Source organism: Falco punctatus, assembly GCF_963210335.1.
Source record: "Falco punctatus genome assembly, chromosome: 3".
Taxonomy (NCBI): Eukaryota; Metazoa; Chordata; class Aves; order Falconiformes; family Falconidae; genus Falco; species Falco punctatus.
In genome coordinates, this window is record NC_137582.1 from 4,534,807 (window position 1) to 4,560,524 (window position 25,718).

At 42.4% G+C, this 25,718-nt stretch overlaps 1 protein-coding gene across 1 annotated transcript in view; it reads right to left on the bottom strand.

The window, feature by feature from the left end:
• Positions 1-13,094: 13,094 nt before the first annotated feature.
• KCNK9 (potassium two pore domain channel subfamily K member 9) overlaps positions 13,095-25,718 on the bottom strand; it is a gene marked incomplete at its 3' end in the record, with an annotated part of 84,062 nt that continues 71,438 nt past the window's right edge. The window contains exon 2 of the mRNA XM_080378893.1: positions 13,095-13,936. Within this exon, the coding sequence (XP_080235019.1) occupies positions 13,095-13,936 (842 nt within the window). The remainder of the gene's footprint in view (positions 13,937-25,718) is intronic.

Consider the following 25,718-nt stretch of genomic DNA (forward strand, 5'->3'; position numbering starts at 1 on the left):
ACTCCTGTCTTCACTGTCAGAAAATGAAGTTTTTACAAGCATTTTTGTTGTTTTAATGGAGGCCAAGGACTGCATATAGGGTGTATGTAACACCAGCTGTGTCCCAACACACAGGATATGTTGGCTCTTCACTCATTGGTGAGTCTCGTACACAGTGTATTGGGTCTGGCTGAGCCCCTTGGCAGCCCTCACGGTGCTGTGCTTGTACCGGGAGCTAGAAAGGTGGTGATAACACACCAGGGGTTTGGGTACTGCTGGGCAGGGCTCGTACAGCATCCAGGCTGGCTCTCCAACATTCCCCACGTCCCCGCCCCAGTGGGCTGGGGATGGGCAAGAACTTGGGAAGGGACGTAGCCAGGACAGCTCACCCAAAGTGCCCGAGGGAATGTTCCATACCATATGATGTCTGCTCAGGTATAAAAGCTAAGAGAAAGGACGAGGAAGGGAGGGCATTTGTTATTTACAACTTCTGTCTTCTGGAGCAGGGGCTACATGCACTGAAGCCCGGCTTCCTGGGAAGTGGCCAAACATCATCACCTGCTGATGCAAAGTAGAGAGTAACATCTTTTGTTTTCCTTTGCATCTGCATATGCGCTTTTTGCTATTGATTCATTAAACTGCCTTTATCTTAACCCACAATTATTTTTTTTTCATTTTATTTTCCCCTCCCTAGTTCTGCTGAGGAGGGGAGTGATAGAGCGGCTTGGTGGTCACCTGGCATCCAGCCAAGGTCAGCCCAGCACACACCGCAAGAACAGATGAAGGTTGTGACAACATGCTAATCTTACTCTCGTTAGAATACAGAACAGTGACTTCTACCGAGTACTTTCTGCGTTAAGGCAATGGTTTCTTCCTGTAAGAGCACACAAGGTAGTTAGTCTCTGTTTTATCACTATGTATCATGGCAAATTTTCTGCAACCCGTTTTTTATTATAATGGTTAACTATTCTCATTGTTCATGTAGACATTTTCTTTCATCAGCGTTGCTGGAAGGGAATATAAAAACTCTCATTCTCTGTCAGCACGCTGCTGGGATCAGCTTCTGGCCACAGCATCATCAGGAGAAAACAAAGAAAAAGAAAAAAAGAGGATTCTTCCTATTGGTAAGATGTTTCTCAAATATGAAATAATAGCTTTGGAAATTTTTGGAGTTCTTCAATGAGCAACAGTGTGTAGAAATCACATCCTAAGAACAAAGTAAGGTCCTGACTTCACTTGTGACTTACCTGGATGGTAACAACAGTACAACTTGCCCAACGCTCCATCCCAAATGAGAAATCATGCTTGTGCCTGACAGCACCACCTGCCAGCTACAATTGGCACTGAGACCCACTTCCCCTCTTTTGCTAGGAAGCACTAGATTAATAATTTTGTGAGCAAAACGCTGATCTCAAGTCAGGAGAAGTGACATTGTTCACATTGGTATCCTAAAATCTTGCCCTTTAGCTCCACAAAGTTAAGGTGGGGGGAGTCTCAATAGCTAAGTCCAGTCCACCACACTCTGACTCTGCTCTTATGCATCCTCTGAGCACTTTCGTTTTGCTTATTCTGTACTGTCATCTTATGGGAACAGCATGGTTTGGTGTTTGATTAAGGTTCATACTTCACTCTGCACGTACTTTTGTCAAAAAAGCTTTTATTGCAATGCAAAATATCTTCTGTATATGACATCTTTCTCCCCACCCCACCCCACCCCCAGCCCCCTTAAATGTAATGAGTAATCCTTTCTGGGTTTGTACATTGTGATTCTTGTGTGTATGTATGAATATATATACATATCTATATATCTATCAATCTATAGGTATTATATTAATACAATCATATATAAATCTGGACCTATATAATTTTATATATACACACATATCACTAGATATATGTGTGTATGTGCATATACATATATATACATTACATATACACTATATACACATATATGCACACACATACATATTGTATAATCATAAACATCTGTTGGTTGTCAAGGGACTTTTTTTTAACAAAATAAGTTCCATCAGTGGATTTTACTTCTGTAGTGCAATTTTACAGGAAGTTAACATTTCCACATTCAATATAAAAGAAACAATATACATTTGAAAACGTGCCATAGGATTTTTAATGAAAAAATTAGAAAAGTGCATTATTTTACAACACTACAGTAAATGATTCTTTTTTTTTTTTTTCTCTGTAAAGACATTGTAAAATATATACAGGGTTGCTTAGTGCATTCATTACAAAAGAAAGATGCAATCCCTTGCATAAATTACATATTGTACAGGGGTTCGCTGTCTACTTGGACTTGTAAACATTTGTGTGATACAGTTTTCATTCTTTATGTAAGCTGCAATACATCTTATTTTCATTTGACTGTTGTTGCATTCTGACTCCAGTACGGCATTCTAAGGCCATGTGTGAAGGCATCCCCTCCCATTACGGAGAAGGCCAGAAAAAGAAATGAAAACACAAAAGAGTCTTTAATTTGGTTCTTTGTAATCAAGTTATCACTGTTTTAACAAATCACATCTTGATGCTTATGACCTGCTCTTTCTCCTTTGCTAGGACCAGCTCAACAACTATGTTGAAGTTAGAGGTCTGAAATGAGCAGAGCAAACAGCTTCCAGGAGGTAAATTCCCAGTGCAGTTTCCACAGCCAAGCAGCTCCTGTTTCTAGATGACTGTGCTCCTAACGCTCTGTGGGCTGCACAGAAAATGTATCAGCCAGGGTAGAAATTTAGAGAGTTTTGCTCTATCTCAGGCTGTTGAGGGCCTTTAGAATGCCGTCAATACACCATCGGTAAGTCCACATATGCACATTCAAAGAAGTACAAAAATGCACCAAAAAGTGTCAAGAGATCCAAAAGAGACATAGCATCAACACACACTCACAAACACACACATACACACACGCTTCTGTCTGAGCAGGAAGGCTCAGTCTCCAAAGTAGGAATCACAATTGAATTTCAACATGTATGTGTGTTTGGAAGAAATCCAAGAATTTCCATATAAACTCCTTAGGTCCCAAATTGAACACTTTTATCCCTGTTTCTCATAGATGAACAGTTTGTTGAAGTAAGAAATTGCACCTTGAAGAGACAGTATCCACATTCTTTTGGCCTACTGGAAACAACTTTTAAGCCCTCCTCCCATTTCCCATTGACCTATCCAGCTCCAAATAATTTCCTTTGCCATCATATCACTAGTATCAAAAGTTTTAGTCAATGCTTCTCAATGGCAACAAACAGCCACACAAATCTTAACAAGTCAAGGGAAGAGGAAAAAGAACATTTTTTTTTTTTTTTTTCTTCTTCCACAGTTCACTCCTGACCTTGCCAAAGCCAAAAAAGAACAGATGGCTTACTGGTTGTATAGCATACTATAGGAAATTGATATTCTGTAAAAGAAAGATTAGGTTTGCATTCTAAAGAATAAGCCAGCCTCTTATAGTTGCTGCTTATTAGTTAGTTGTTTGGAGTAGACAGGAGACTTTCTGAAGCATATACTAGTCATTTTTTCATACAGGGTCAACCCACTAGTACTTATACTCAAACTAACTTTGTATGGATTAACCTAGAAGAGTGGTGCTCAGTGTGGTACCCAGGAAATTACTTAATAAAGCCAACTTCTAGGTTAACAGCCTTAAACCTGTTGTAACCTGGACACTGAGATCCCTCTCTTGGTATGCAGGTACCATACTTGTCCTCCAATATCTAAATAATATTCCAACTTATACAGGAAGTATCTGCCACAATGTAAATGCAGCTGAGCAGTCAAAAAGAAGGTAAACTGGCATGAGAGGATCACTAAGTTGTGTTGAGCGTACCAGTTGTGTTGGTCCATGGTGACCACACCAGACTCTGCTGCACTAATCTTCCCAGGAGAATAAAAATGGCACAGTATAAGCAATGAAGAGGAATTTCCTATTGCTGCCTCTCATGGCAGTATCTCTCCATGTTGGGATTTGAAAAGACATGCTAAAAAACAGCAACATGGGCTCCATCTTTTCTAGAAGACATGTGTGACAGTAAGAAATTCTTAAAGAAAAAGAGAAGTCACATGGAAAGACAAGTCACCACAGCGCAGCTGGGGTTTAGATGCTGAAAAACATGGAAGGAATGTGCAGTGAGGATAAAAAACCCCCACAACAAGTGACTGTGTATTGCTGAAAGGATCTCACATGTAGGTCTTCGGTCCTGTGTTGCACTTGGCCAATCTTTGGGCAAAATGACCACTGCCAGAGCAACCAGAAGAATTTGCCCAGGTTCTGGTGGCCACAACCACGATGAATAGTTATGAGCTGCCCCACAGATCCATTTGGATGACTGACACAAAGACAATAATGAGATTTGCTCACTGCTGCATGCTTAACAAAAAGCTCCAATTCAGCCACAACACCATTCAGAAGGGGCTCTCAGAAGAGCTTCAAGTCAGAGAGATCAGAGAAATGCGCTAAGTACTTCAAAGGAAACATTACAAGAAATGGCTATGGAGCTATCTGAAGGATCTGTCACCAAAGTTCTATGTTTTGGTTCCTAAGGAGAATGCTGCCCTGAGCTCTTGCCCACTGTGCAAGACAGATATCAGCCCTGTCCCCCATCACTCTCACCCAGAGGCCAGGAAGAAATCCGATCTTTTGCTCTGCCTTTTTAAATCTTGCTCAGAGAGGGTCTGAGAGAGGGATATGCCATAGCATCAGTGTCCTCATCAATCCAGCTTGTGACACAGAAACTCAACTGTATCTTCCCCATTCCCCAGGTGGTCCAGATGTGTTTGGACACGTATCCAGCAACCCTTTCTCCTAGAACTATAATCCACCCCAGAGAGCACAGCTGAGGCACTTTGGCCATTTATACCAAATGGGTACCAGAACCATGCTCCATCCTAAAATAGAGCCCTTTGCTCACCCATCTGCATCACCCCATCTCTCTAAGACACAGAACTGGTTCTTTCCTCTACAGGTAAGACAAACTCAAGCACAAAGCCTATTTCCACAAAGACATTTAAGCACATATTTAGTTCAGTGGGAGTTAAAGAGGCTCACTGCATATATCAGATCTGAGCTAAAATCCTTTCCTCAGATACTCCCACGATCAGCTCCACTCCAAGTGCCAAGATGCTGCATGTCAATAGGACAGCCATGGCATGACCCCCATGTCAGCAGTGATATGACCAAACAGGCCTTCTGGAAATCATTCTGTAGGCTTGTGATTTCAGGCTCTGGGAAGCCAAAATCATTTACACACTCTACTTCAGCTAATCCAATTAAATACTGTTATCAGATTAATTAGCCTCTTAACAATAATTATGATTAAAGAGATGCATACCCATGGTGTAGGGAGAGCCAGCAATAATGAATTAGTGTTACTTCTCTAAAGATCAATTTTGATTATGTTTTGACATGTAGAAACTGTCCAAAAACAGTCAATACAAAGAGGTTTGTTTGCTATATTGTGACCTCCTGAACCCAGCTGGAGAAGCTTAGCATTTCCCACACATTTCTGTGGCACAGCTCTGGGAAGATGCTATCAAAGATGGGCCAGTATACCACAGTCTAGGTTGTTCTGAGCCACAGTACAGATTTGTTGCAGCCAGTAGGAGGGATGGTGCAACTGATCTTTTCCAAAGAATAGTAGATGCTCTAGAAGACACAATTTTCCCTGCCTGATACCGACACTGGTAATGTGGTCTCACCAATGACAACCCATCCAACCACAAACCAGTCTGTTGTTCCCACACCTCCTGCCACTCCTGCTTGGGAGGACGCTGGCAGATGACTAGCAAATAGACTAAACCCAGAAGATCCATGGCTCTTCCTTAATTTGAAACCACAGCACAGACCTTACCAATGATCTACAGCCGATGAGCCAAACCACTGTGTCTCTTTGCCTGCTCATGTCATTTGTGCTGCCCTTTCTCCAAGTGGCCTTCTTCCAAATGAACACACTCCCAAATTCTCCTTGCAGGCTAATGCATTGCATCCTGGCCAGCGGTTCTCACCCGTGCAGGTTTGTGTACTTTGCATTTTCTATTTGATTCCCCGCATATTGTTTTTAATCAATCTGTAGATTTCTTTTGTCAGTAGTAATTAGAGTGGAACATTTCCTTCCCCAGGGTGCAGTTCTGTAGCATAACGCTTTTCATTAATAGATGAGGGGGGAAAGTACAGAATGTGGTGATCTTGGGTCTGAACATACGTCTATGAAATGGCAAGCTAATGAGTTAATGTCTGGGTAGGAAAGCAGGGAGGGCATATGGAGAAAGCTGGAGGGCTGCTGTCTGTGAAATGGATCTCTCTTCTAGCCTCAAGTATAGTGCTCTGGATACAGCAATTACTGCAAGCTGTTCCATAGACCAGATAAACAATGAATCAGAGCCAGGCTAGTGGTATCAGAACTCATGCATGAGGAAGATGCATTATAGAGCATAGTTTCAATTATTGTATTTGCTAGCTCCACTTGTGAACCAGCCAGCTATGATAAATGTTATCATGCTGTTGTTTGCTCTGCATTTCCCAAAGTGAACTAAAAGACCACACAGCTTGGAACTGTGAATATTAATTACAAATGAAATTTCAGCATTAATCTTTCTTTTTCCGTTCCCTTCCCCCCTCCCAGTCTTAATGTATGTGTTATGTATGGCACATATAAATGCCCAGTGTTAATGTATGGCAGCACTTCTTACATTGTCAGAGAGCAAGGTGAGGGAGGGCTTTGGGGTATTTATTAATTACAATATTCACAGAAGGACAGAAGAATGAAGGCTGAAGGCTCCAGGGATAGTACTTCCAGCCTAAAATTAGCAGGCAGCTTTGGGTGACTGGATTCTACAAAGCAAAATACAGTTGCATAAATTACACTGGTTGACTGTTGTCTTTAGGTCTTTCTGCTCTCCATTAGGTTTGGGAAAGTTTGCTCATGGTAAGCAGCAGTTGGAGACACTGATCGGGTATCTAGCAATAAATAGAAAAAGCCTCACATTCCAGTTTCATTAAAGGAGTATAAATCAGGAGCCAATGCGCTGCACCCAAATCAGGTTTGGAAACCTGTGCAAGAAAAAACTAGCCTTACAGCATTTACATTTCTCCATAGCTTACCAATTCACAGCGCTGTAAACCCACCAACTCCACAAAATAGTCCGGCAAGAGCCATCTTAGCAGCTGTAATATCCACCTAGGTTATGTGCAGACCCAGCCATCACGCATTTCCCATGTCTGCATTCTCCAAGGACAAACTTTGTGGAGCTCCCAGTGTAATGGGGGCACAAATGCTGAAAGCTCCTCAATTTGAAGCTTTATGTTGGACTTTTCCCCAGAAGGAATTATTGTTGAGTACGTGTACACGAGTTGGAAATTTGTGCAGAGGAAATTATGATTTGACTGGGAGTCAGTCAGGGGCTGTGAAGAAGCCTCTTTGGGGAAAAGGAAAAAATAAGAGTAACAATCACCAAGCAATTTCCAATTAAATGAAAGACTCAGAGCCAGTTTGAATAAGTTTAGCTTTAGTAAACCATGCAGTGGCTTCAGGGGAAGGTCCTGCCACTCCAAGCTTTAAAGAACAAAAGAGTTTGCTTACAACCTACTGAACCCTTGCACTTGGAAGCATCCGTAAAGGAAACAGCATCACTAACAGAACAGATAACAGGGACTAGCACTGCTCAGGATGTGCTGGCTGAATAAAACCCTGGTTTCAATGAAGACAAGCAGCAAAAACCTGACTAGAGAACCAGGAACTCCATGAATCTCCTTATCAGCAGTAACCAGTGAAACACTATGGCATAGACCTTGACTAAGCAGAGGACAGTCAGCCTCCCAGAATGATTTTACCCAGATCAAAGCACAACAGTCTTCAGTATCACCTCACGGTGGGTTCAGTTGGAAATACCAGGATTTATTCCTACTGTTGAGAACAATTTATTTCTTTCCAACTTTCTTTTTTCCTTCCTACTGCTTTTATAGGGGTGAAAGTTTCTTTGCCATGTTCATTATCTGCATCGTAAATAATTGAAAACTGTATTTTGGCACAGAGTACCATCAGTTTTCATGGTTTTAATTCAGCCACTGAGCTCCGATTAACTAGCATAAGACTCCCAGAGTGCCTTCCATCTATAATCAATTTCTCTGTGTCCAATGTCGTTATTCCATTTGTTTTGATTTTGGTGTATCATTATGATGGTTAATTCTTTTCATATGCTATATCTTGCTGAAGTTCCCAAAATAAAGTTTGATATTAAAGGCAGGCTGGTCAGAAACGCAATATTTCTTTTTCAGTTCTGTATTATGGATCTCCAGTTGATGAAAGTAGTGGTGGTGTGATTCTAATTGTAATTTGTGCAATACTCCAGTCCATAATAGTGTCTTGTTGAAATATGCATTAAAAAAGTCTATAACATTAGTGTAATGGACAGACTCCAACACATCTCTCTGATCTGGCTTCTTCATAAAGATATTAAATGACTGTCTTAATTAGATCCTAATATTAACAGGAATATTACATAAAGCTACATGAGAACATAAACTTCAGCTGAAAGCTACCTCCCCACAAGCCCCTGCCCTCTGGTCTGGACACACCAAATTGTTCTGGAACATTATTATTCTCCATCTTGGTTCCGCTGACTGCCCTTTTTTAAGCTTTTAGCAACAGATGATGCTTCCTGCCCCCAACCACCCCCAACAAAAGCTTTCAAATCTGTCAGAGAATACAAGGAATTACCTTGCTCAGGTTTGATTCACAATAATCTTGATTACTGCCCTGGCATTTCTTCAATTGAAGCACTAGGAAATGAATGAGACAACTACAATACAGTAAATTGGCCATTTCCCTAATTTCTTTTCTTTTTTTAAATAACGTTGATCTTGTCCTAATAGGCTGTAATAGAGGACTTCAAACAGAAGTCTATTGATGAAGGTCCCTGTACATCTTCTCCATTCATTAACAACCAAGAAGCTATTTTGGACCCTTGAAGTAACATCCAAACACCCCTTTTAAAGCTGTCCCACTATAGCCATCCTTATAAAGCATATATATATATATATGTACAAAGTTCTGGCAAAGCAGAGCCAGTTAGATCAGTCAGAATCTTCCTCACGCAGTAATGAAGACGAAGCAGAGACTTGTGCCTGCATTGTTCTATTAAGTTTCCCCTTTCGTTTCCATATCACAGCGTGCTCAGCCAAAGCTATTTTGGTGCTTCAGTGATCAAACTGATTTTTCCCTTTGATGATAATATGAAATATGATAGGATAATAGGGTTGTTATATAATCAAAGTCGACAGCAGGGAGCTAAATTTGTGTTGTTTTGATGAAGAGCACATTAGTGTGACATAAATAGATTAATCTGATTTATTATTATTATTTCTAATGCTTAATAATAGGGAAGAGTAGGGGAAATGAGACTCTGGGGAATAAGAGTGCATCACAAAGTGATAGCAGACGTCTGTGTGCTACGGAAGCACAGGTTAGGCATTTTGGATACTAGGATGTCTTGTCATAGCAGCACTACTACGACGTGCCTCTAGCTGAGTTTCAAAAGAGCCAGTAGCAAGCAAGTGAGGTTGTGCGGAAAGAAATGTCTTAAGTGGAAGAAAACTAACGTTGTATCAGAGAAAATACCCTGTGAAAAGCAGTGTTGTGGGAAGAAAACTGGTATTCATGTAGGGCAATAAGAGGTCAGAGAGAGAGCAGACAAAAATCAGCTCACCTTTCACTGACTGATTTTTCATGTGCAACTGAAAAGCTGGGATTAACCTTGAACAAAAGCTTCCCTTTCACAATACTTTCTGTTCCAGTTCCAGACAGCTCAAGTCATTATTCACACATCACTCAAGAGCCACAAAAATGACAAAACAGAGAGGTATATTTTGCCTGGCATACACATGAGAGTTCTTTTATTTGTGGCTGCTCGCAAAGCAAGGTCCTGCAGGAGCTCATGCAAATGTCTGAACGTGTGCAGTCTTGCAAAGGGAACGTCTTGCCACTTCAGAATCTCATGTGTAACAAAAATACAGATTGGACAGAATTGTGGGTTCTTCAGGTGAAAAATAAAAATAAATAAGCATATTTTAAAATCCTAATGAATGCAGATACAATTTAGCAAAATACTTTCCCATATACAAGCTCCTTACAGCTTCTACACTTAAAAGTATGACTATGGACATCTGCTCTGGCTCCTTTGTCTCAACATACATACATTTCTTCCACTACATCTATAAACTTCAGCTAAGCTAAAGCAGAGCTCTAATAAAGCCATTGAGGTTTAATGCAAAGACTCTAAGTGGCAGATAACCCACAACATGCTGAGGTAAATTGTTCCTCTAGTTAAATACCCCATGTTATTAAAATCTACTATTCATTTATGGCTCTAGAGGGGAGATTTCGTAACAAATCAGCTATGGTATGTAACAGCTTTGAACTTCTGGAGTTCCACATAATTTATAGGACATTTAAAGATTATTTTTGTATGCAGCAGAAATAGATTTTTCCTCCTTTCTTAAAGGAAAAAAGAAAAAAAGGTCACCAATGTTTTATGAGATGTAACAGGTTTTTGATTTGTTTTTGTTTTGTTTTGTTGTTTTTTTGTCACAAAACTGTTGAAAGGTTTTGCTAAGTTCTGTTGCAGAAGTTCATTGCTAGGCAGACAGAATTTAACTCAAGTTCTGCAAAACCCCAAACTTTGCCTGCTTTTCTCAAGTGTCATATAGACCCAGCAGTTGTACACGATATAGATGCGTGTATTCCAGGCATACTTTTTCTTATCTCCTTAGCAGGAAAAGAAAGCTACATTTATTTGCACTTCTGAGATGCCTCAAGCAAAGACTATGAAAGTGAATTTGGACAGCACTGTGAAACCTATGGGCCACTCTTGTGGAACCCAGCTTCCAGGTGGTAGTCGCTGAGGTGGTTTAACACATCCTGAAACTGGTTTTCTAGGTGTGCTTGCTTCAGTACTTCTGCCACCAGCATTTGCCTTTGGACATGGTACCAGCAGCACAGCATTACAGCACCCAGCATGCTCTCCTACCGTGTTGAAGGATGTTAGCCCCACACATTAGGCTGCAAAAGTCCACCCTCATCCATCCTCATTAAGAATCCTAAATTATTTCTTCATTAATCTTAGTGGAGGTTTTCATGCCACAGCAATTTATAATCCCAAAGGAAGTTGCATAGGGGAGTCAAAGTCATGGATACTCGCTTTCCATCTACTTATTGGAACACAGCTATGGAAATTAGGAGAACATGAACATATTTGATGATACAGCTAGTAATTTAAAGCCAGGGAGAAGAGAACAGAGGAGGAATGACATTCCTTATTTCTCCTTATTAAAGCTCTTTATAGATGCCTCTTTGAAAGGTTATCAGCATCCATCAGCGCACAGAGCTCAAGAGCTGGGGCTTGTGCAAACACACACCATCCAGTTTTAAGAAAAAAAAAAAAAAAGATTATTGCTTTTACACTGAGAGCACAAAATGATAGAATCAGCAGGATGTGATTAGTGCCAAAAAAAAGATGGGGTTTATATGGTGAATTAACATTAAAGGTGATTTAAAAGATAGGATTAAATTAGAGACAAAGGTGCAGGTTTATGAAAGTCCCAGTCCTACCCTTGTCAAACCAAAGATAAATCTCCCAAAGCACTAAATCCCTTGTAACAATTGCAAATTCCTGTTGTCTTAAAAGGGAGCTGGATTAGGCCTCTAAATCAGTCTGTAAAGTCTGTTTGGTCCAGATGAACAACCAAGAGATGGACAATCTCCAAGGAACAACTCTACTACATGGTCTTAACATGTTGCACTACAACTTGCCAAGGCAATCACTCCCAATGGTACCCTCCAAACACTGGAGTAAAACTGCTTTTGCCCATCACTGCTAAATCCATTTTGCCTTTCTGCCTGGCAAAAAAGCAATATCACAGCTAATCTCACAAGTTCCCAGTGAGCCAAACACAAGATACTGTCCCTTGAATTCTTCCTGAGACCAACAAAGGCTTTCCATTATTTACAAATCAAAAGCATTTAGAGACAATCATCTTTATTTTTTTATTTAAAACAAGGAATGCCCTGTCACTATTATATAAGAAAAAATATACATCCACCTATTTATACCCATCCTAATCCAAGCATTCCAAAAAATATAATTCCTATTCATGCAGGTAATTGCTGCACAAATTATTAATAATAATAATAATAATAATAATAATAATAATAATTTTATAAATAAAATAAAAATAACAAAATACACTCTGTAATTCCAACAATTGTCCCAATTTCTCTTAAAAATCCCACTTGTAAATTGTTGGAACAGTTGAAAATGATAAAAGTAAATATAGTTAAATCAATAGGATAACTTGCTTTTGATTATTAATTCCATTGATATTTTTTCTTGTGTTTTTATTATGCATACCAGTTTTACAAAGTGCATGCTTTATTTTATTTTTTGTTTTTTTAATTTTGAACTGGCAAGCTAAAATGATCCATCTTTTCCTGCCTTTTTTAAATGTTAGTACAATCTAAAATCTAGCATTAAAAAATTTATCATGATACACCTGGTATATTGACTGCTTATGGCGCATGCTTGTTTTGGCAAAAAACAAAACTGGCTCCCCTCCCACCCTCCCCGTTCCGTTTGGAAGCAATCTAAAAGTTAAAAGCAGGCTCAACACAATTGCTTCAAGGGAAAAAAAAAATAATACCTGATGCTTCAATTTTTGTCACATGGCACTAGTTGTGGAATTGCACGCGCACCCACACGCACACGCACCCAACACGCACGCAAGCACACACGCACGCTGCAACCTGCTCGTGAGGAAAATAGTTTATTAGGTCAGGAGTGCCAGTGGCACATGAAGGCTCCCAGCTGTGTGTGCAACTTTGGATTTGGTACCCACTTCACGTCACCTTGAATCCTCTGACATCCACCGAGGGGGTAATGTAAGGCATACTTTGCTGGAACAGTAATAATCCATGCGTCATGCTCAAAAGCTGAGTCTCAGAGGAGGACTGGCTTTCGTTGCTCCCTTTGGCCTCGCTCCGTCTCACTCAAGGAACAAAAAACCCAAAACAATGGAAAAGAACTGGGGAAAACAAGGAAAGCAAAGAAGACAAATCCCTTTAAATGGACTTTCGCCTTTTCATCAGCCTGTGGTTATCTGTAAAGCTGTGCAACCCAGGTGAGATGGAGCTGACAGGAGATGGGAAAAGGCTGTTTTTCAATGTGCTTGGCGAGATCTCCTCTATCTTGTAAGAGATGGAGTGAAAGTACTGGGGGTTCAGCTTTGAGCTGAACGAATTTTGGTGGGACACCACCCGGCTGGTGTACTCGTGGGACCTGTAACACATGCAGGAACAAACTGACTGAAGGTCTGTTACTTCGGCCTTGTACCGTGGCCGACCATGCTGGGAGTCCTCTTGGATGTGGATAATCATGCTGTTGCGGTTCCCTGCCAGGGATGCCCGTTCCTCGGCATCCCGCCTCTCGTCCTCGCTGTTCATGGTTAAGAACCTGAGAACAACCAGATTTAGAAATGCCCCGATGACTGTCAACCCCACTAGAATGTACATAAAGCTAAAAGCCACGTAGAGAGGCTTCTTCTGAAGGGCCCCTTTGGTCTGCAGGGCCACATAGTCTCCAAACCCTATCGTAGTCAATGTTATAAAGCAGTAATAGTAAGCATGGAAAAAGCTCCATTCCTCATACTGGGAAAAGGCTGCTGCTCCAATGCAGAGTGTTCCCATGCAGGAGAAGAAACCCACAGTGACCATGTTTTCCATGGAGACCTCAGTGCTCCTCATCCCACAGCACTTTTTGATGCGCTTCAAGAGGTACTTGACAAAGGTGTTCATCCGCTCGCCCAAGCTCTGGAACATGACTAGTGTCAGTGGGATCCCCAGGACTGCGTAGAACATGCAAAAGGCCTTCCCCGCGTCCGTCCCTGGGGCAGCATGTCCATAACCTGGTGGGGGGAAGGAAAAGACAGGACAGTCAGCAAGGCAGGTGACGACCACAGCTTCTGCTTCACGCAAGCCACGTGTATCGCAGAGACTGATGCTGCAGCCAGATCCAAAGCTACAGGAACACTGCAATCAGACAAGTCGTTTTATCTTCTCACTCATGTCCTGGACCTGAAGCAAATAGGACATGACAACAAAGGGTACACACAGGGGAGGGAAAGATGAAAGAATGGGCAATCCATCCTACTTCAAATAACTGTGCAGTCTCCTAAAGAAGATTGTATCACGTTCGTTCGCTACAGAAATTTCATGTCCATCCTGCATCACATGCAGTAGTGGGAACTTTGAAAATAGGTGGACTTTTCCACAGTATTTTTCACAGGAGTTGGTGTTGCCCTGTCCCAAAACCAGAGTATGCTGGTGGCATCCAAATTCTGTGTCTGCTGGCAGCATGGAGTTAACAACCACAGGCCCACCAACCAAAGGAATTCCTTTTCAAACTCTTCCATACTGAACAAACCTTTTTCCTAGAGACCCTATGAAAGCCACTCACTGCTGGAACACCACAGGACTTTGGGGATTTAACGCTTGCTCCATCTTTAATTATTGACGAATAAGCAACTTACCAGCTTGTTTTATAGTTTTACAGCTTTTACAGCTAGTCTGGCAAAGGCAATTTCATCAGGATGTTAAACTAACCGAGGACAGAGGATGTAGCATGTTTCACAGCATAGTTTACAGATGGTAAAATCACGGTTAAGACTTTATTCTAAGTCAAACCATAAGGGGGGAGGGTTTATTTTGAAAATTTGAAAAAAAATATCTGAAATGTCACTTTTTCACATCACACTGCTTTAAAAATTAACATTTCTTGCAGCTGAGATTCTAAGTGACAGTACCAAAGTCTCCAAAATAGGATGGCTGGGACTCACCTGGCCGCGGTGTGCATTGACCATGTGGGTACCGCTATCTAGACTCCCCTTAGTCACTGAATAGCAATCTTGGGACAGAACTCTCAGCTCGAGATGAATATACCTAAATTGCGGTATCTACATGTGTGCTAGGTGTCCAAGCGCCCATTATAGTTGACAAAGATTTAATGAGACCAGGCAGTAGTGAGTTATTTAACTGACCAACCCAAGTCTACCTTATGACAAGATGAAACAACAGTACTGGCTCTTCCACTGAGTGTATTCGTTAGGTCCTCATTAGACTGACCAGATGTCTCTTGACAGCAGAAGAATTTAGACGCCTACTGCACAAGGGACAACTACATGCAAACAGCCAAATGCAGGCACCTTGATCATGAGTAGAGCTCTGCCCTTAGTGACTACCTCCAGTGTAGGTGCCTGCATTGTAGACACCAAAGGTTTAAATCAGCTTTCCAGAAAGAGGCACCTGGCATCGTTCTCCTGAGGAGACTCCTGAGATACCAGGATATCCATAGAGGGCTGGCAGATGAAACATGGGGTGTACAGCAGACCCATGCTTTTACAGATCAGAAGCTGGAGGCCGGACAGCACCTGAGACATGACTGAGGCAGGACCATTCCCCTCCTACTTCCTCAGCCCTGCCCATCACCTTTGGACTCAGGTCATGGACCTGCTGCTCTGAATTTGCCTACTACCTTTTTTTTAAACTGTTCACACTGCCCACCTCCTCAGCCTCCTTTGGCAACAGATTCCAGAAGTTCACTATCTGCTGTGGTGAAAGGTACTTCATAATTTCAAGCAATCTCCTTGTTTCAGCTAGTGCTGCTTAGCTCTAGTATTAAAGTTCTACATTGACCTTATCTACCACCTTCACGACTTCAGCTAAACTCAGCTTTATCTCTGCTCTCAGTTTCCTCCTGTCTGAATTGGAGCCACAGCCTTTTTAGCTCATATAAGAGAAATCGCATTCCCTTGATCATTTCAATCTCCTTCTCTGGACCTTATCTAGCTCTACCAAATAATTTTTGAGGTGTAGAATTCTTCATAGCCCTCAGAATGTGGGTGCACCAGAGTCTGCAGTATTGCTAGATCAAAAATAGGAACACCAGGCAACCTTCAACATGAAAAGCAACAGTGGACAAGGAAACTAAAATGAGAAAACCAGCAAGAATGCCCTCCAAAAAGCAACAGGTACTTCCTTAGCTCAGTTGCTAGCTGTTGGCAGATGGATGGGATGTCAAAAACAGTTTACAAAAGAAGCACATAACTCAAAATAGGAAGTTCTTTCCAGGTTACAAAGCAAACAGAGATTCACCTGTTGCACTGGGCCAGGCAGCCTGTTCATCATAAAAAGCAGTTTCCAAATTACCTGGAAAGGGAAGTATCTTCAATAGATTGATGATGGGTTTGTTCCACCTGACTGTCCTTCAATAAAGGCCATAATTGCCTCTCATTACTAAGATCAGCTTTTGAACTACAGGGGTGTTAATTAAACCAGGGACATCTTTCCATTTTATAGCTTTAGTTACAGCTGATAAAGAGAACGAAAGCTTCAGAAAATGTGATTTTCCAGATGGTTGCAGAGACGGCAGCTGGTGGAAACAACTTTCACTTCAGGTTCTAAAGGAAATGGTTGGGGTGAAAAAAGATTTCTTTTGATATCACTATATCCCTCTCGCTAAAGATATCCACTTTACTGACTGGAGACAGTTTAGGGAAATTCTAAAACATTAATATTACATGCTTACACAGTATCTCGCAATTGATTTTTTAAGATTTGCCACAGACTTTGTAACTATCTTGGGACTCACAGCTCTCCCATAAGATAGAAATACATCCATATCCCTGTTTTACAGATAGGAAAGCACAGACACCAGCAGGCTTTAATTTCTTTCCAATTCACATTAGCATATAGAACATCCAGAAATCCTGAATTCTGTTCTGCCCCCATCATACTTACTTCCCACAATATCGGATTAATGGTTTTTACCATGTTTTCACCATGAAGCTGGGGTAAAGAAAGGATTTTATTCATGAAGCTGGAATAAGACTTTACAAATAGATTCATGCATAGGGGATCAGAGTCATACATTTCTCCAGTACAGTATGGCTTTAAGGAATTGGCACCTTAGTCATTGCCTTCAATACTCTGAGAGGTTTCAGAATACACCAAAGAAAGACTCAACTCTCTGTTACTTTAGCATTACAGAATCTATCCAGCAATACAGACAGCAACGCAAAAAAAGCAAACTCCAGCAGTGCATGTTCTCTGAAATTCAGTATATCTCAAATTTAAAACAAACTACTATATCCTTAACATCAGAGACTGCCTCCAGGAAAAATGAGGAGGTCAGTAATTGCCAGAGCAATCGGGATGCAGAGGATCATTAATGCCAGGAAACAGCCCTCTGCAGTGCATACGGTTAGTCTCCAAGTGTTGGGTTTTACCTTTACCAAGTAAAGGCAGAAGCCGAAAGAATTGCCTTGGTGGCAGATTTCAGCTACCAAAATTCAGCCAAACTTTCTCTACATGAATGCCACTGCCCTTTACCATATGAAGAGATGACTCCATGTAAGCCATAAGAAACACAAGGTTTAAAGAGAAAGGTTAGGCATGACATTGGCATTTCTCTTCCGTGGTGAAGAAGAAAGATCAAACAGAAGACCTTAAAATTAAGCAAAGCAAATGCATCCCCTAACAAGCCCTGGGACTGAGATAATAGTGAGAAAGGTATAGATGGAGCTTTACAATAGACCACACCTAGGTAAATACTACCTATGCTACTCTAGTATACTAACCAGTTTGCTGAGGTCCCACAATACAGAAACATGACCACAGCAAGCAGGTTTGTCTGATATTTAATAAGATGTAATTTGAATGATCAAGGACAGTCTAAATAGCTTTCACCTTGATTGGAAGTTATGTCATTAGTACTCTCTCTCTCTCTCTCTCTCATAATACCTCCCAGCTGCTTAGCCTTTCAAGACAGAGCTCATCCGGGTTGGCACCAAGAATAGTTTGGCATGAAGAAATGTCATGTCTCAGAATGTTACTCCAATTCTGGACTGCAGAGCACCAACGCACCGCAAAAAGGTCTCCTCCCAGTTATTGAAGCGCTGGGCTACAGACATCAAGCAGAACTGCAGGAAGGTGTAGGCAAGGAAGGCAAAGGGTCAGACTGTAAGGGCTGACACCAAGTAAGTACTCTGTTGATGTCCTCTCTGCCTTTGATTTTTCCAGGATTTGTCCATTCTCCAGTGAAAACTCTCAAAGACCATGTGCAACTATATGCAATTCTAGAAAAGAAGGGAATACTATGTTCTTATTTGCCAGAAAGTAGCTATGAAAGTCTGGAGAAAACACATTCAGCCTCTTTCAAAGCTTGTTTTTCCATGGTGCCTTTCAGATGAAACACAGAAACTCCTCATTACCATCTATGTGAGATCCATTCAGGAGGACAACCCAAATAGCTTTCTCTCACTTCTAAGGGGACATTTTGCTGGGGTACAAGGCCACAACCATAGTGTGCCGCGGAACACAGGGCACAGCTACCTGGAATCCAACAGCAACCACAAGCAGACAGCTGAGGAAGAGTATAGGAATAGTATAATTAAATGCGACATTTCCTGCAAGTATTCATGTACCCAGCTTCATCATTTGGAGCTCAGGGATTTCCAAAGTCAGATATGGTGTCAGGGGTTTTAGTAACACACAATGGATTTCTCTTCCACAAGCTTGAGCATTGTCCCTTGAAAGTGTATAAACTTTTAGCACCTGCAATATCCTGTGGCAAGAAGGTCCACAGAGCAACCATCTGTTCTTTAAAAAAATCACCATTGCTTCTTCACTTCTTTCCCATTACTATCATCTGATGTCCCCACCTTCTCTATAGAAAAGACCAGGAACAATCATGCCCTGTTCTTCTGTGTGTCACTCATGATTTTATAGATTTTATTTTATCAACAAAAATGCTGTGCCTGCATTCAGGCCCCCAGCAAGTTTCTCTGGCATTGTATAGCCTCATGCGGACAGACCAGCTTGCTCAGATCTACATCAGTGATCTTTGCACCACGCTCAGCTGCAGGGTATAGACAGGCCCATAACGTCTGTCTTGTCCTCCAATACAAATTCTCTTGAATAACACTTTGCTTCTGGGGCAAAAAAGGTCTCAATAAACAACTTCATGCTATTGCAATGAAGCAGACTGTCCAGACTAAGTAAATCCATACCAAAAATAAAACATTATGGGAAAAAATGCTGAGTACTTTCAGTGTGTGGCATCTACATAGTAACCACCCCAAGTACTACAAGGTAATATTTACTCTAGCAAACTGAACTGGGACAAGCAGCACCAACTCATGACTGTCCACACTCTTAAATCATTATCACAGATCCCATCCTGGCCTTACCCTGGAGCAACCAGCACTGTCCCAGGCAAAGTCCATGCCTGGTCCACCCATGGAGGTTAACACTGGCCAGGGACGACTGCAGCTAAGCACCACTCTGGGGTGGTACATGTGTTTAGCTATTACTGGCATTCTCCATGCCATCTCTGCTGATCTCCATGTCTTAGAAAACATAGGTCCTGCTCTACTTGGAGCCCGCGTGGCGTAAAGCAAAAGGTGTTTTTCTACACTGGGCTCTGTCAGAGATTGGGAGAGGTTTGTCTCTAGATGTGCATTGGTACCAGGCCAAATATATGGCCATTGTTCAAAAAGAACAATTAAATGTGGCAGTGGCAAGTTATTTATAGGTCACGTTCAGGCCAGTGTGTAGCTGCAGAGCAGCAAAGCCTCATTCACATTCAATGTACGACAGGTTTTAGATGTCTTGAATCTTGAAGCAAGACTGCGTTATTCATGAGGGACACTTTATTTCTCTCAGAAGTAGGCTTCTTCCCTCATTCATCTACACATCATTCATCCCCATGATGGACATTTGGGCCTGGTCATCTCTGACAACAGCCTCCGGAAAGAAATGAACTACTCCATCCCTGCAATTCAAACCTTTCTTACTCATGCTGGCAGCAGCCCTGGCTGTGAGATAATGAAAAGAGGATAACGGCACCTGTTACTCAGATGGGCAAGCATAATTCAGATTAAAACATCTTCCTGATGTCACACACTTCAGAGGTTCATCTACATCAGAGAAACTGCCACAAAAAACAGGCTGGCTCTCCACTGGATTTGCTGCTCCTGCTTTCAGCAGGGAGAAGAAACAACATGGCCTTCACAGTGCAGATGAAAGAGGTTTTGGTAGAGATCAGGGAGATAGTTCATCTAAATAACTGGTAGTAACTTGTTTACCAGGACAAAGGTATTATCCTGTGAAGGACATTTGAGAGCACATCATGGATGCTGCTGTTACCTGCATGAACGCTGCCATGTAACTACACCAGTCTCCTGGCACACAAGCACTGCTGACTGCTCCCTCTTCTCTGTCCTACATGTCTGGGCTTTCCCTGAATCCTGCTGCCTTTCTCCCCAGACATCTCCAGGATCTCTTTTTCTTTCATTGATGATGATGTCCCTGCAGCACATCAACTGAATAATCCCTCTTAGTTTTGCACAGCTTCCCCTTTCATCCTCAAAGACATCCTCCCCTTCCATGGTCAAAAGACAGTCTCTAATGTCAGGTCCACATGTGACACACGGCTCCCTACGGGAACACACAGCAATATGAGAAGATGTCGTCCTGTGTTGTGAAGACAGGGACATCATGTGAGAGGAAGAAGAATGTGCCAACCACAGGTGCAACCTCAGCTCTGAAGGTCAGCACAGCCTCTCACACCGGCTCATCCCTGGTCTGTTATGATTGCTTCCATGTCCTGACTGCAGAGATAAGGCTATGCCACCCTGGAAATTACACTCACTGCTTCCTATCCCGGGCAGCAAGGATTCAGCAGGCCTCCCTCACTTTATTCTCCCCACAGTCATTTTTTCTCATTGATCTTGGAACAAAACTTTCAAGATGTTCATGGAAAACAGCTTCAAAAGCAGCTCTGATCGGATAGGCAGGCACACACATATGCAGAAGCGGTGTGCAGCAGGGAAACGAGGGGGAGAAGAAACAGCTTCTCTCTTGTGATCCACTCGTGAGGATGCAGCCAAAGCTCGTCTTGCAGACGCACCGTGAGTCAGGACAGATGGGTGCCTCAGCCCTGGAAATTACCCCCACTGCCACAATCTCTGAAGCTCACCAGGCACGCTGAATGTACTGCCTGTCAGCAAATGCAGTGCGTGACAGCCCAGAAGCAGACCTGAAGAACTCATCCACAATGACTGATAAGACTGATAACTACCGCCAAGCCAGCATGATGCCAACTTCTGTGCCACTCACCCCTCTGCCACATTTCCTCACTCCCTTCATTGGTCTGCTCTGCAGCCATCCCACATTACCTCCCGCCTTATGAAACCTGAACCTCCCAATCTGGAGCACTACTGATAGCAATTTTTTCCTGTAGCTTCTCTTCCAGCCACACCAAGTTGCAGTAAATACCAGCATGGTGACTGCTTTGTGTTGCCCAAACTGCCTGTTGGCATAAATTCCCACCCTTGACCATTATCAGATGTTGCTAAACCATATCCCATTGGAAGATACAACCATAAGAAAAGTACTGTATCAACTGTGCTTCGGTAACTGCTGAAGAACACAGCCCTGAATGCTTAAGCCATGATAAATCAAGACCTGAGGCCATCAGCTGCAACAGCCTTCTGGGTAGTCCTCTTGTGGGTGTAGCTTGGGAAGACAGCATGTTTCTCATACTACCTTAAATTATAGGGATCCAGTTTAGTGAAACACAGCCATGCACTGCCACGCTTATTTCCGATCCAGGGTAGGACTTAGGTTTGGCTGGTTTCATCTGGAGATCACACGCAATATGGTCAGATGTTCCCTGCAAGAAGTTGCCTCTCTTGAGGAGACTTCCTTTGGGTTCTTAGATGATCAAGGAAAATAATGTGTCCCAGTAAGGCTGTCAGTAAGGTCACCTCCATGGGATGCGTTGGAGAACTGTTTCAGAGGTTCTCAGACTGCTTAGATTTGGGCTTTCCTCCTCCATCCCTGCCTGGACTTCACCACCAGCATGTACAAGGGATGGCCTGTCATCTGTCTTGTTAGATGCCTACCTGGGATGGTGAGGGGACAAACTGATTCAATCCATTGGGGCAGAGTAGCTGGAAGTGCTACTTATACAGTCACGTACCATCAGGGGTGAGTGCCCAGCAGTTTTCACCCTCTCCACAGCCGAAGAGACCTGGGAGCCTCTCTGCTTTCCCTCGAAAAGACCTTTATACCCCAATGGGAACACAGTTCCCCCATTTTGAGAGCTATTGCTTCTAACGGAAAAGTACAGATTTGGTCACAACATTTGGCCCTTTCAGATACCCACTGGGTTCCCACATGGAGGAACAGGTTTACAAGTTTTAACCAAGCCATAAGAAACTTTTCTTTTTCGAATTAGTTCTGGGTTTGTTCTCATTTCTTGATAAGAATGAGCCACCTATATCTGTATCTCTGCCTATCTGTCCTTCCTCGCCAATAGCTTTGAAGTTGTTCACCGATTTCCACCACTTAGAAGAAGCTGTAACGTGAACTTGATAGTAATCTGTTTTGCTGGCCTTGCCATCTGGCCAACCTGTGAATTCACAGAAAAGGGCCCAAAACTCACCACACACAGCGAGCAGACTCAGCTGCAATGTGATCAGCTCTTCCTCTGGCCAGTTACAGGAAAGAAACAGGATCTGGGGGTCCTGCAAGGTGGGGTGGCACGCAGAGGCATGGGAGAGAACTGCAGGAATAAGATAACTCGTATTACAAGACAGCCCTTCATGGAATACTTATCTGCCTGTGAGGATGAGGAGGCAGATCAAGGTTCAAGAGAACTGAGGGACGTTTTGGAGTTCACAGAAAAACAGGCTTGACTGCTGCTGCTGCTCCTCAAGAAACTACTTGTTTCTAGCAAAAGGCAAAACCTGAAAAATGTTGTTTTAAAAAAAAATATTTGAGTTCTGCATTTGTTTGTGTTGGTTTTTTTTTTCTTTTGCATGTGAACCTTTTCCATTTTTTTCTGTGTAAAATTTACACTAGAAAGGGTTTTACTAAAAAAGTAAATGAGGGAGAGTGGAAATTTTCAAATGACCTCATGAAACCACTGACAATCTTCCTGGTTATCTATATGACACAGAAGACCTGATTCTCTCAGACCTCCTCTTGTTGAACTTGGCCTCTACTTTTGCAGCTTAGGTAAGAGAAGTCTGTGATCACTGGCAATTATTTTAAAGAAGATGACAGAGCATCCAAGGTAAGTGCCACCTGGTGTATCACCCCCCCAGGAAAGCAAGGATGCCAACACTTGCCAGTTAATCTTGTCCAGACATAGAAACATTATCTCTACTCATCTCTGAGACTTCCTCTGCTTCAGAAAAGAGGCTGGGAAGAGGGAAGATGTTCCACTCCAGCAATATGAGGAGACTAGCTTTGAAAGCAGCAGCAATTTGGGCTGTGTTTCTGGTATACCATTTCCCAACTCCTCCTGAAACCAACAGCCCCTCTGTTCTGGCTTTCCAGCTGGGCAGTAGTTGACAGTTCCCTGGACTACAGCTGACCTTGGCCACCTATCTGAAGAAATCAACGGCAGTACAAATTGGCAGCCAGGCACACCACCAGGAGGGCCTGTGTGCATCACAGGGATGCAACAAGACAGATCAGCCATCAAGCTGGATTCTTGTAACCGCAAGGAAAAAAAACCTCCAAGGACAAGCAGGTTGACTGTCACTCTTTGGGTTCATACATCTTGGAAGCTTTGTGGTAAGCACCAAACGATCAGGTCTTCTGGAGCCTGCACACCACCAGCACAACGCTAAAACCTCTGCATCTGGACCACACTGTGTTTTATATCTCTTTGGCACTGAGACACCTGACTGCACCAAGCCCTGTAGCACTTCTGAGTCAACATTTTCCCACTCCCTCTTTCTGACTGCTCCTGCACGCCTTTCCTCCCCTTCCTCCTCTCCGTTTTGTTCTCTGAAACAGTCAGGGGATTGACCTGAGGCTCACATCACATCTAGTCCCAAGACAAATCATGCCCAGAACAAGTTCTCAATCTGAAGTGAATCACAGCATCCACTAGGAAAAGACTTATCAGGTCATGTTATCCATTCCCAGGGGCCGGCATATGATTGTTCCCTACAATATATTCTCCAGGGCTTTGTCCAGTTTTGTTTAAATGATTGAAATAACAGGGTTTCTGCTCTGTCCCTTAGGAAATTATTCCCTTGAGTAGCAGATCCAGCTATTAGGAAGGGTTTCTTTGACACACAACTTGTATTTTTCTGTTGCCTTTTATCACAAATGTTCTTTTATAGCCCTTAATCCAACACATCCCCTTTCACTCCATCATTACTTGGTCCTTTACACATCTTGGAGATAGTCACAGCTTCACCCCTTAGTCAACATTAGCTATAAACAGAGCTCTTTGGGGCAGAGTCCTGCAGCAAGGAAGAAAATGGGTGGTTTACAGCATAAACCTAAGATTCAGTTTTTAAATGTCTCTTAAGAAGCAGCAACTTATGTGATCAATTTTATTTCGTTTGTTTGAGATGCCTCTTGTTCTTCAGAAACTTCTAGGATCTTTGCTAGAGTTGTACACAATCCTTGCAGATGCAGGACCACGGCAGCAGGTTACCAGTTCCCTGGAGTGCAAAATATCCTCTTTGGGTACATAGGTCTGACTGGTCATCACCTTAACATTATGTCCTCATCATATAAAAAACTTTTCCTGATACTTTCACTTCTTTACATCCTAAAGGCTCCTTCAACTGCAAATATGTGACTGCAGTAAGCACTGTTTTTCCCCAGTCCCCTCTATAAATGGCCTTCTTGGACAATTTTGATTGTTTTCTGTAATTAATTTTGGTTGCTCCCAGTTTATTGGCAATGATCTGAGACCTCTCCATGAGGGGGCAAGATGAAGGGCTCACCACCTGCAAAGCTGGCAGGATGATCCAAACAGCACCTAAACGGATCAGGGAAAAATACATCAGGAAGAAGTGTAGGGGCCCACGTCCTAACAGAGGCCAAAAATGAATGGGTTTCTTCTTCCTTCACTACACTGTGATGACAGAAAAGGGGCATGAGACATTTCTGACTTCTCTTTGTTTGAAGGGTTAGTTCTTTTCAAATTAAAACTCCATCAGGCCTGAGCCTTCACAGGGTTAACAGGATTCTGCTCTCAGACCTGCTGAATGCCTGAGACAGCGCTCAGTCTGACACTGCCAGGATCTCAACAAAAAACCCTGCTCAAGAAACGTTAACCAAAGGCCAACATGCAGCAAAGTGGCTCAGATCATTAATGACGCAGTAATCGTCCTCTGAACCTGTGATGTCATTATACACTGCAGTCCACAGAGTTGTTTGCAAATCAGTGTGACATCAAAAGCTGTCCAAGCTGGTCTGGTAAAACACAGCACATCCAGCGAGAGACACGGGGTGACATTAAAGGACACGGTTCAGCTGTGTTTCCACTGAAGCAATTGCATTTTGCCTCTGTGACTCTCCTCTCTATATGCAACTAAGAGACAGAAAAGCACAGACAACTTGCCATGAGTTTGCTCACATATCTGTTTTTATTTTGTGCTGTATCTACTGCAGATTGTTCCCATATGGAAGAAGAAAAATAATATATATATTTCAAACTTTTAGAAAATACTAATAGACACATGGCATTTTGAGCAGATTCTCCTCTGCTGTTTGAGAAACCAGGGCTTCCCCAGCTAATAGGGGGAAGGGTTAGCAATTCCCACTGTGCTCAACTTCTGTCCCATCTGGTAAAACATGCCAGAAAACCAGTTA